The sequence below is a fragment of the Pteropus vampyrus genome, unplaced genomic scaffold, assembly GCF_000151845.1.
Source record: "Pteropus vampyrus isolate Shadow unplaced genomic scaffold, Pvam_2.0 Scaffold129, whole genome shotgun sequence".
Lineage (NCBI taxonomy): Eukaryota > Metazoa > Chordata > Mammalia > Chiroptera > Pteropodidae > Pteropus > Pteropus vampyrus.
The window spans coordinates 2,699,875-2,711,948 of NW_011888910.1; the positions used below are offsets into that span (position 1 = coordinate 2,699,875).

General features: G+C 39.7%; 1 protein-coding gene across 9 annotated transcripts in view; it reads right to left on the reverse strand.

The window, feature by feature from the left end:
* The window catches only part of FARS2 (phenylalanyl-tRNA synthetase 2, mitochondrial), a 455,949-nt gene that overhangs the window by 115,329 nt on the left and 328,546 nt on the right, over positions 1-12,074 (reverse strand). Inside the window, exon 7 of one of the 9 annotated variants that reach the window (XM_023534657.1) lies at positions 1,853-2,350. The exons of the other annotated variants lie outside the window; for them this stretch is intronic. Coding sequence (XP_023390425.1) covers positions 2,287-2,350 — 64 coding nt within the window. The 3' untranslated portion in view covers positions 1,853-2,286. Of the gene's footprint in view, positions 1-1,852; positions 2,351-12,074 lie in introns of those variants that run through there. 9 annotated transcript variants of the gene reach the window in all.

Sequence of the window (12,074 nt, forward strand, 5' to 3'; positions counted from 1 at the left end):
ATGAAATAGATTTTAAAACAGCAGTAGATAATAGCAAAACAGTGTCATCTCTTAAAAATGACTGATATCTCTTATTTCATAAACACTGACAAAAACTAGTTGGTATTCACTTACATCATCCAATCAACTGCTCATTGACATCCAAATCATCATACAAAGTGCTGTGTGCCTCTTGCAGGATCCCTCTGGGATTTAGACTCTATGGAGCAGACTCTGGGTCTGAATCAAAACCTCGATTAACAAAGATGCAGGTCCTGTCCAGAATGGAAGGCTCATCAAATATCACCCTGCAGACAGGTGTGCCAGCTACAAATTCCCATTCCGTCCTTCCTTTCCACATGGCTTACTTCTCATTTCCTCCACTGTGCTTTTCTACCAGCAACGTACATACAAAGTACGTCTGAGAACCACTTGATATAAGACATTTAATTGCTCATAAAACTCTAACAAAAAAAAAAATGGGCAAAGTACTTGAAGAATTAAGAGAAGAATTCAAATGACTAACAAATACATGGAAAGACTATTCACTAGTCATTAAAACAACCAGATGCTCTGATAAGTATATGTAAATAAATCTAATATAAGAAAGAAAAGGAGGAAGAAAGGAGAAAGGGAGGAAGAAGGAGAAAAAAGGAAATAACTCCTAACCTTCAAGAGGTTAAGAGGCAATAAAAAATTTGCAGTAATAAGGAGCTAGTATCCAGGATATACAAAGACCTCCTAGAGCTAAATTTAAAAAAAAAGAAAACAGAAAAAAAGGACAAACAACCCAATTTAAAAGTTTTCAAAGGACTTGAATAGATACTTCCTTAAGAAAGGTATATAGATGGCCAATAATCAAATGAAAAGATCATTTAGTCACCATGGAAAAGCAAATCATACCTGCAAGTGGACCAGAGGGAGGGTCAGAGGGTAGGAAGAAAAGAAAGCAGGAAGAGAGAGAAGGAGGGAGGGAAGAAGGAAAAGGGAGTTTTAGAAAAGATATGGAGAAACTGAAAACCTGTACAATGAAAATGAAGGTGGGAATATAAAATGATTTAGCCCCCATAGAAAACAGTTTGGCAGCTCCTCAAAAAGTTAAACAAACATAGAATTACCAAATGACTCAGCAATTCTACTAGGATAAACCCCAAAGAATTGAGGACACAGGGACTCAAATAAACACTTTTACATACATGTTTATTTATTCACAGTAGCCAAAGGTGGAAATAACACAATGTCCATTGAGAGATAAATGGATAAACAAATTGTAGTACATATATACAATGGAAAATTATTCAGCCTTAAAAGAACAAGTATTGATACATGCTAAAATGTAGATAAAACTCAAAAATTTTAAGCTAAGTGAAAGAAGCCAAACACAAAAGGTCACACATTGTATGATTCAATTTTATATGAAGGTTCCACAACATGGAAACCCAAAGAGACAGAATGCAGCAGACAAGTGGTTGCCGGATGCTGCAGGGTGGAGGCGGGGAATGGAAAGCAGTTGTGTGATGGGAATGGGGTTTGTCTGGGGTGATGAAAATGTCCTGCAACTGGATAACCAAAAAGAGGTGACCGTTGCACAGTATTGTGAATGTACTGAATACCACTGAATTGTCCCTTGAAAATGGTTGCTTTTGTCATGTGAATTTCACCTCATTAAAAAACGGTTTAGAGTAGCCCTTCTACGGGGATACCATTTAAATGGAGACCAATTTTAAATAGATTTGAATCCCTTAATTCGAGAGACTTTGGATTCAGAGGTCAAATGCAGTAGAGCAAGTGATGGCTGGGAAGATAGTCGCCTTCTATCTGCTTTGGACTGTTTGGATCTATTTTTCTGCAAAATACACCCATGTGATACTTTAACAGATACAATTTCTTTATTTTTATTGGGGAGTGGGGTGGAAAACTAGTTTTAAAAACATAATGCAAAGGCCCGATTGATAAACAAATATGAAGTTTTATAATTATTGATTGTTTAACTTTATTTTTCATATTTAGTGATGATAAAGAACTGAAACCACCATCTAACTAAAATTATTAGCCACTCAAGGCAGCATCCCAACAGATCATAATAGCTATTTTTCACAGTTGCTTAAAAGTGTGTCAGAATGACTGAATGCACTTTTAATTAAACAAATTTGCGATTATGAGTATAATAACTCCTTGCCATTTTTACATTACGGCATGAGCTAGAAATAAAAAAAAAATCCTCCTTGTAGTAAGTAAAAACTAAGTAAAAGTTTTATTTAAAATAGTTAAACAATATAATTACAATATACAAATGTATAAATCTGGTCATATGTTATGGGGTCCAATTTCAGGTCTCCACTTGGTCCAGCCATTGTCCCAGCAAAGTTGCCTGCAGGGAAGGATAGTACTGAAGACCTTAGATAATTTAAAGGCAGGGAGGAAGAACTCCACACGAAAAGGCCGTGGAGATGAGCAGGAGCAGGCGGCGACCACTGCCTTGGAGTCCCAGCTAAAATCTCTAAAACACATTTGTTTTCTGAGAAGCACTTAAAACAGCTCTGCTTTGAAGGTTGAAAGGACCTTGAATTATAGTTGTCTATTAACTATTAGGAATTTTCCCATTTTGAATATCTACATTGATCTCTTTTACTTAAACTATGCTAAGAATAGCTTCTATTCAGACTAGTCTTTTCAAGAATTTGATCTGATTAATATTGCCAGATACATTCCTGTATCAGACATGATATAACATTCTTTGGGATTCATATTTAAATAAATTCTCTTGTGGTAAGAATCCTGAAATGAGAAGTTCAGTGTATAGGTACTCGTTGTAAACAATGATTACCTACCCAATGCACAGGTAATCAACTTAAGTTAAAAAAAAAAACCAAAAAACATTCTAAATATAATTAACTCTGTTTTCCTTGCAATATGTTCCTCACACCTTTATTTCCTAGCTTTCTTTCTCTCATTTTGGGGAGGCTGTTTTTGGCTTGAGAGGTGAGTGCAGGTCAGGTCTAATTTTAGAACTAAGTGTACTTTGTACTGTACGGCACTTCTGCTCTTAAGGGGTGGTCTCATCTTTTGGCGTAGGCAATTCCATGCAGGAGGTGACTAGATTCCCCTGCTATACAAACTAAAGAGAAGTATATGCAATCTTAAGGAGTTTTTTCCTCTTCGTGTGCCATTTTAAGAAATGCTGATCAAAGTATTGTTCAAATTCCAAATTCCATTCATATTTTCAGGTCTTAATTTACATGCCATTTGCTTTCTTCAGTTAAATACACTATTGCCTATGAAATGAATTTAACGAGGTTTGTCTTAAGTGAGCCACCCCAGTGCTAGGATGGGATCTAGTCACTAATCATGATGTCTGTATAATTCCTGCTTTTCAGGGAAGGCCTAGAGATTTCAAATGTCTTACTTCGTCCTTTACACAAGTTATATAAGGAGGGAAAATAAAAACAGGGAAGTGATAGAAAAGCAAAACTTCTCTGCAGCATTACTGAAGTAATCAAATAATCCCCACTGCTCCTCCAACTTCATCCCTAACTCAGTGTCAACCACCACTCTCGCAGTCACACAAGTCAGGACTCTGGGAATTACATTTCACTTTTCCATCTCCATGTTCTCTTCCTCAAACGGGCCCAACTTTCTTATGGGTTTTAACTCCCAAATACCTTTTCCATTAGTTAGTTTCTTCCCACAAGGCCTCTGTCACTCTTTTCTCTCACTCAGACTACTGGCCGACAGTCTCAAGACAAATAATTATTTAAAAACTGCACACAGCTAAATTAGCTCAGTGCCCCTCCCCGCCCCCACGTGTTTTACCAGGTAAGTCCACATTTTTATAAGGGAATACAAGGCCTTTACAATATGGCCCATTCCAAACCCTCCACCTGCTTTTCTCCCCATTGCTTTTATATGTTTGGCACATTAATTACTCTCATCTCTCTGCCATCTTGTCTTTGTGCACACTGTCCATTCTGCCTGGAATTTCTTGGCCCCTTCCATATGTAATTCCCATTTGTCTTTCAAGATTTACCTAAACCATGATCTGTAAAAGATTTCTTAGCATTTAAAGCAAAGTAAGATGCCCCTTTTGGAAATCATGGGGGTGCATCTGTCATCTAAGTCACTTTTCATATTGAATTGCAAATACCTGATATGTGTACCAGTCTATCGGACTGTTAGTTCCTTGAGGACAAGCACTCATTTTTAAAAGTCATTTTTATATCTCTTGACCATAACAGCATAGTGCCTCACCTACGGTATGTGTTCAATACATGTTTAATGGAATGAATGAGTCACAACTTTAGATAGCATTACTTTTTAGCTACTCTAGCTAAGAGGGGAAAAAAACATTTAAAATTCATACTGAAAAGAAACATCTGGAGCCTAAGGGCCAAGCCTCATCTCTGTGGTGCTCGAGAGTTCTCTGACAAGGAAGCTGATTACTTCAGCCTGACACCTCTTCCTTCCTGTCCTCTTGCAGTGCCAAAACCCTGCAATTACTCATGTCTTAAAACTCATTCGGTCTCAAGTGATGGAAACCCACATCAAACCATTAGGGGAATTACACTTGCTTATGGAATCTGAGGAAGGAGTGAACAACTGAGCTGTGGGAAGCGTGGGGTGCAGCTGGACCTCAGGACAGGATGGAACCGGGGATTCAGCCATGCCAGCATTTTCCTTCCATCTCACATCTCTGTTCTGCCGTTTGCTTCTCTCTCTCTGCTCGCCACATTCTGCTTACTACAGGAAACATGGCCAGAGAGAGTTCATAGCTCTATCACTTGCAGCTTTAAGCATTTCAATTTTCCATCCTAGCATTATACAGAAAAGGCCTTTATTTGACCAGCTTTGTTAGGTGCCTACCCCTGGACCAATCAAGTATGCCAAGGGGCAGAGTCCTACTGTAGCAGTGTGGAAGCTCCCCTACTGACCACGTATATGGGGAAGAAGCTGCTTCTAGAAAAGAATGCCCAAAGCTCATGTCTACTACTCCTATTACTCCAAACAGAATGGCTTAGGTACACAGTGGTTTGGAAACTTTGCATTCAAGAGATCTGAAGTTTCTCTGTCTTCTCGTATAGATGACATTTTTCTTCCTTTCATATTACTTTAATTCAGAACTTTTCCTCTCTCCTCATCTTGGGGCAAACATACATACAAACACATTATAATGTGACTCTTTTCTATCCAACCCTGTGATTTCCTCTCTTACAATCAGAAAATGGTTTCCTTGGTAACCATGAGTAATTTGCATACTTCCAACACCCCAGTTTTCTGGTTCTGGGAGCTCAGAGCTTTAAAATACATTTTATATAGAATATGACCAACCTTCTTAAAAGCACTTTTCTTTTTTCTTTTTCTTTTCTTCCTTTTCTCTATCTGAACATTTGGTCCAAACCACATTATTTTTAAACAGTTTACTCGGAACCCAATTTATTGCAACTCAACTCCTGTCCCTAGGGAGCAATCCCCATCCTACTCTATTTCTCTCCTATAAGAAAGGGCCATAATCAATAGTAAAGAGTTTTGGTCACCCAACTGGAAAATGTTACCAACTGGGGTATCTTTTGGGCCTGTATAGAAAAAGATGTCAGTTATATCCTGAGAAAACATGACATAACATATGTTGTTGCTGAATTTTCCTTTTTTTATAAAGGAAAATGTTTACTGAGTACTTAGTATGTTCTATATCCCAAATATAGTAGAAGGTGCAAGATCCAGTGCTTGATAGTAACTCACAGTGCAATGAGAGAAAAATGAATCAATACAATGCAATGTGGCAATTGCTAAAATGGAATAATGTGCTAGAAATGCTCATTTCACCATTACCATAGAATTCCAAAAACTGCATACTGTGTACATTGAGGGGCAGATGATCTGCTAGGAGAAACTCCCATATTTAATAAATGCTGGGATAAGCTATTATTCCAGTAAAATTCTATGTAAATGTCTAGACCACGGCTGTCATCTCTTGAACAAATATTTCACCTGCTTAATTTTCACTACAAGTTTCCTCTCTTCTCATCTTACTATTGTCACTTTCCTTCAGGGGGAAGTAGAGACTAAGAAAAGCAGCCATATCTGTCAAACACAGAATATAAAAACTTTTGTGGAGTGTTCTTTCTCCTCTGAAACTATTACACACATAAGCCATCTTACAAAATAGTTATGTTCACAGAAGATTATAAGGCAACTGGCATGTTATTGATTTTGTCCTCATATCTAAATTGTGCTCCCATGGAAAATATTTTTAGTCTCAACTGAGATTTAGTCGGGTCTGAGCTGAAATCCTCAAGCTTTCCTTTGCACGTATTTACCTGAAGAGGAAAACCTAAGGAGAGGATTTGGGGGAGGGGCCTTGCAAAGTAGGTAAAAAGATGAGGCTCAAAGGAGAGCTGCTAGAGTCCCAGATAACAAGTATGACATCAGTGGTGCAAGGCATAGCTCTGCACAAACCCGAAATAACATAGGACACCAAGAAAACTCCAGTGATGTCCAGCAAGAAATGCCAGGGGCCCGACAGGGGCATCGTCTCCTTCAGTGGAAGTAAGTTTGTTTGATCCCTTTGGGATTTCCAGAAATACCTGAGGAGGATTTTGCAGGAGACAGATCATGTGAGCAGGTGAGTGATGACATGCTGGGTATACCTGAATATAAGTTTCCTAATTTATTTTCTAAGTATCTGACTAGTCCTCTTACTGTCACAAGTGGCCTCTACCAACCCAGAGTTTCCTTATTTGCACTGCATTGCTTTGCAGTGTCCTTTTCTTTTTGTGAATCTTATGGAACATTCCACCTCGCTCTGTCCTCACTAGACACCAGTTCAAATTCTCATGATAATACCTTCCTTGGTTCCAAAATACATTTGAGTAAGATCACAGTGAAGCTATAGACTATTAAAACAAAACAAAACAAAACAAAGAGAAAACAAACTGAAGTTTCTGTAAAGACCTGCTGGTCTCCTGGATATTTTAACTTAACTCCTCACCCCCCACATTTCAGATTCAGCCTCATTCTGGACTTCAAGCCCAATCCTAGCTCTAAGGAGGAGACGATCAAGAGCCGTGGCCCGCAGCTCACCAGCGCGGCATTCAGGCAGTCCTGCTGATAATACTGCTGCAATGCCCGGGGTTCGTACCCCAAAAGGGGCCTCCACATTCCTCTGTAAGTAAGCCTACCTATGACTCCCTTCCACCAATAACTGGATTGCTGCCTCCAAGTCAGGCTTCTCTGTGACTGCCTTTCTGCTCTACCACACTCTTTACTGTGCTAACTGCTCGGCCTCTACCAAATGTCCCTAATAAGATATCCCAGATCTTGGGTGCTTTTTGGATCATCTGTGCATACCACTGGTCCCTCCTGGAGTTGATCTCTCATTCCTAATGTGCCTGCCCCCTGCCTTCTTACGTACACCCTCCTGGCTGCTGCTTGACCCTAAGTTACAACCAAGTTAAGAATAATAACTAGCCTGAGAGATGCAAGGGGCTACTGCACGGCATTGCCCTATCTTATACACTGTGTGAGCCGTGGCCCTGGTTTTGTGTGATGCTGAAGCCCAGAGGGATTGGCTTGTTTCTTGCTCAGGAGGAGACCAGCAAAGTGGCACCCAAGTCTGTCAAGGCTATTTCTCCCGTTCAGAAATTTTAATTTTTGAAAAGTGACTTAAAGTGGTCCCACTTGTATGTCCCTGAGACCTCTTTATAAAGCAGAGGCTCACTGTTAGAGACTCAACTCCAAAATCTATAATTACGATAATTGTTTGGTTACCCTATGTAAAATTCTGAGGCTGTACAGTGTCAGGCTGTATTTAGATTCATAAATTTCTTGGTTACTAAGATACATCATTAACTGTGATGGCTGTGGAACATTCAAGGCCAAGCCCCTGTGGGGTATGAAGAATGAGGTAACTGACACAGGAACAGACAATGGTGGTGGGTATGGGAGAGCAACCCCCAATTGCTGGCTCTGGGCATCACATCTAGGTGATACCCAGTCATAAGAAGTGACTTTGTGAACTAGGATAACAAACTGAAAGAACCAAATCAATTTAGAGCCTTATTCATAATTGCCCAAAATGATGGGGTGGGACTCTCCCCCACCATCCCATTTCTGCTGATGATTCTATGACTTGTTTTCCCCTCATAGGTTGTCCTTGGTGCACATTTTAATTTGCTTTAATCTGATCAATACTGTTAGGATGGGACAAGGAAACATCAGGGGACGTGAGGTACTCTTATCTTGCATCTTGGAAAGAGAGCATTCAATCTCCACACCACAAATGGGTACCTGGGATGCCAAGGGAAGACAGTACCCAAAGAACCCCCTAAAAGCCACTAATTGAAAGTTAGAGGAAATAGTGGCTTCATTGTTAATTTTCACAAAAGTGTGCTGTAAAACGGCAGATAACTAAAGATGCAGCTCATTCAATTCTTGGCCTCTATCCTTGTCTAGCTGTCGTCAAGCAGCCTCTCTGCTTCTTCCTGCACTGTGCAGAGATGCTATTCCTGGGGTCCTGCCAGGTCAGCACTGACGGTAATCCCAAAGATTCCTTCAGCAAATGGTGACGTGCTGGGGGATGTGGCAGAAACATAGTGTTGAGAAAATGAACTAATTGTGTTTTAATTTGTCTAACACTGGTGGCAAACGGGGCTGCTATGTGACAGCGATGAAATGCACTCCTTGTGGACTGCTTTGAAAAGAAGGCTTTGGGAAGGAGGAAAGGCAAGAAAGGTAGGAAGAAACAAAGATCTGGGCTAAAAATAGTTTTCTTAGAATTGCTTTCTGGGCTCTCAGAACCACAACAATAAAAGTTCTTATACTCACAACACTAGCATTGCAAGAAAAACGAAGAACGGGAAAGAAGCCAGGAGAGTTCCAAAGCGGGCTTGGCCGCCTCTAGCCATCTCCTTAGTACTGCAAGCTATCAGTTTCAAGAGGACGCCACTTCAGACAAGCCAGCCAAGATTAGCTGTAGCTGGCTTTTCATTGCTGACCAACCGTTAAGTTCAGATAACTGCACTTACTTGGCTCTGTCAAAAGGAACAAGATCAGGAAGTGATTTGCAAACCAGGGATGTCATTCCACCTACCACTGTCCATAGTATTTTTCTAACACACAACCCAGAGAACAGCCATACTGACTGCATAGCTCTGCTGACCAGAAGCTCTGTCACTTTACAAAGAATTTCTTTTTTTCTGATTAAAAATTTACTCTTTAAGTTGCAGGAAGAACATGCATCATTTCAGAATGACAGTTTTACATGAAGTCTCATTCTGCTTCCCTTTATTATCAGAATGTCCTAGTCATATGTATCTGGCTGCTAAATCCAAGACTCCTAGCTATATGGAGGTTATTCTTTATTTTAATAAACAAAATTGATTGTGAAAGCTATTGGTTTTTGCTGAATTCTTAACAACTTTTTTAGAACTCTGTGAAGTTTTCAAAGCATTTCACATACACGGACTCATGTAATTTTTGCAGCTACCATTTAAGGATGATATTACAATTCTCGATGGTAGATGAGAAAAGTGAGGCTCGGAGAGTACCAATATCAGATATCTAGGATGTGGAAAGTTAAGATTCAACTCACAGTTTCTGACTTAATTCTGAGTTCTTTCCAGTGAGCTACACTGTCTCTACTTCTTATGTCATAAACTAAGTTTCTCTAAGGAATAAAGAAGAATCAATTTATCATTTACCAAGCTTCATGTAGCGAGCCTCTTTCCACTAATATAAACATTGTAAGAAGATGAAAATGAGCTACCATACCATAGTCCAACGTAAGGAGTTTCTGTCAAGTGGAATTGCCTAGAAAAGTTTAAATGCAAATGAACAATAAAAGATATGACTGAGCCAACAATTAGGAGGAGTTACATAGAGTTCTATATATACATGGAGTAGACTGGTGGGAGATAGGGAAAGATGAAGGCGGTACTTGGGTATTTGTTCTGAAAAACTGTCCGGTGAATCTTTCTTTTTGAAAATGCTCAGCCTGTGCTTCTTGTTCTGGAAAGCAGGGTTGAGCTGTTTTATTAATGATACCTGACTAGATCAACAATGGGTTCTTGGCCCAATAGTGTTCCATCCACAGACTGCCCAGAACTCTGGGAAGCAGCCTGCTGCCAAGGACTCTGTCCAAAAGTGATGATCACAGTTTGTTCAGTCAATTAGGTTAGTTCCTTTCAGAATTTGTACTGGTATCATGGAGAGGACTGGCCAGAAAAGACTTTGGCCAGTGCAGAAAGAGGTGGGGATGTTAATCTGTATATAAGTGGGGGCAGGTGAGTGAAGGATACAGAAACTGAACAGGAGGAACAAGGAGAGGGACAAAGGAAGAGGCACCCAGAGGCAGATGGTCACTGGCCCTGAGATCTGCCTCGGTTCTGAACAGCTTCCCAGTTCTGATTCAGGTGTATCCTTAAATAAATCCCCGTTGTCTTAAAGTGGCCACCGTGAGTGAATGTATCCTGGCAACAAAAAAAAAACCTAAATATCTGGAGTTCTTTTTATGGAAACACAAATTTTCTACTAAAGAGCATTTACTCAACATTAATTAGAATCAGGATTGAGTACGTCTCATTCACAAGGTATCAGAAGGGAGATAAACATAGAAGGCTTGCTATCCTGTCTCCTTGGTAAATCTTCCCAGATCAATGGCCTCTTTCCTCTGACTCTATAGCCCTAGACATGTGCCTCTTATTTTAAGTCAACCAAAGTTTACTGAGCATTAAGTATGTGCAAGAAACTATGCAGACCATTTATTAGGCTTAATCAATCTTACTGTCACCTTATGCTTTTTATTGCTAGTTCAATTTTCCTGTGTTATTTGTCTCCATAAAAACTGGGATCTTGCCTCAACATCCTTGTGGTCCCAATTAGTTCAAAGTTTTCCAAAACACATGAACTCAAGAATCAACTGGTAAATATATTTATGGCATGTCTGCATAAAGTTCAAGGAAGTCTAAAAATGTTAGTGCCTGAGTCAGAAGCTACTGAGTTCAGGTTAAAAAGAAAACAAAGAAATATCTGTATAAACAGTAAACCTATTGATATGTAAAACAAGGTCAGAGGCCTGTCCTCTTGACCCACAAGGCTAAGTAGACCAAGGGCAGACATCTGACTGGAGTGGAGTCTGTTCACCAGCTGGTCAGGAATCTATGACCTAGTGAGAAAAGCCGAATTGGGCCAACTGGTTTGCTTTGTTGAAAGTGTCAGAATTGGACAAGAGACTTCCAGTTGGTGCTCAGAGCTGGAACCTGAAGGTCATTTAGACTTGGGCTGGGCAGGATATTTTGAACTCTGCAAGATACAAAAGAGTAGAAGCTGTATGGTGGAAAGGTAGGGAAAGATAGAGTGAGTGTGAAAAAATAAAATGGCATAGAGAAGTAGAAATTGGTAGACATAGCATAGAAAGAGTGATGGAGACAGAGAAAGGTCAGACCCTGCCTTAGTTACTACTCTTTCGGAAGTCTAGTTGGTTTGTCCAGCTTTTCCTGTGTTACATCAAGTATGTTTCTTGGAACCACAAGAACCGCCACTATGATGCCTCTCCTTTGTGAGGTCCTTCTATCCCTTCTCCCAGCTGGTCATTATATAAAAATAATGCACAATTTTAAGAAACCCTTTTTATAAGAAATTAGACAGTCTGTGTTAAGTGATATCCCAATAGTTCTCAACTGGGGGCAATTTTGCCAGCCAAGGGATATTTGGCAATGTCTAGAGACATCTCTGATTGTCATAAAGGGGTTTGGGATTGGGTGTGTGCTATATCTACTGAATAGAGGCCAGAGATGCTGCTAAACACCTTACAAGGCACAGGAAAACCCCCATAACAAAGAATTATCTGGTCCAAAATATCAGTAGTGCAGAGGTTGACCCAGCACCAAAGGGGGTGATAATACAAAGCATATACCATCTTCTACATTCAAAGGTCAGATTTCATTTGATATGCACACATGGAAAAAGTCAAGACTAGGAAAACGTAAAAATGTAGAGTCGTATTAGGGTGTTGAGATGGTGGGTGAATCTCCATCCTTTTTATTTTCAAAGCTTTATGTGTTGGCATTTTTATTGGGTGCTATTTAGAAAGAAAAAAAAAA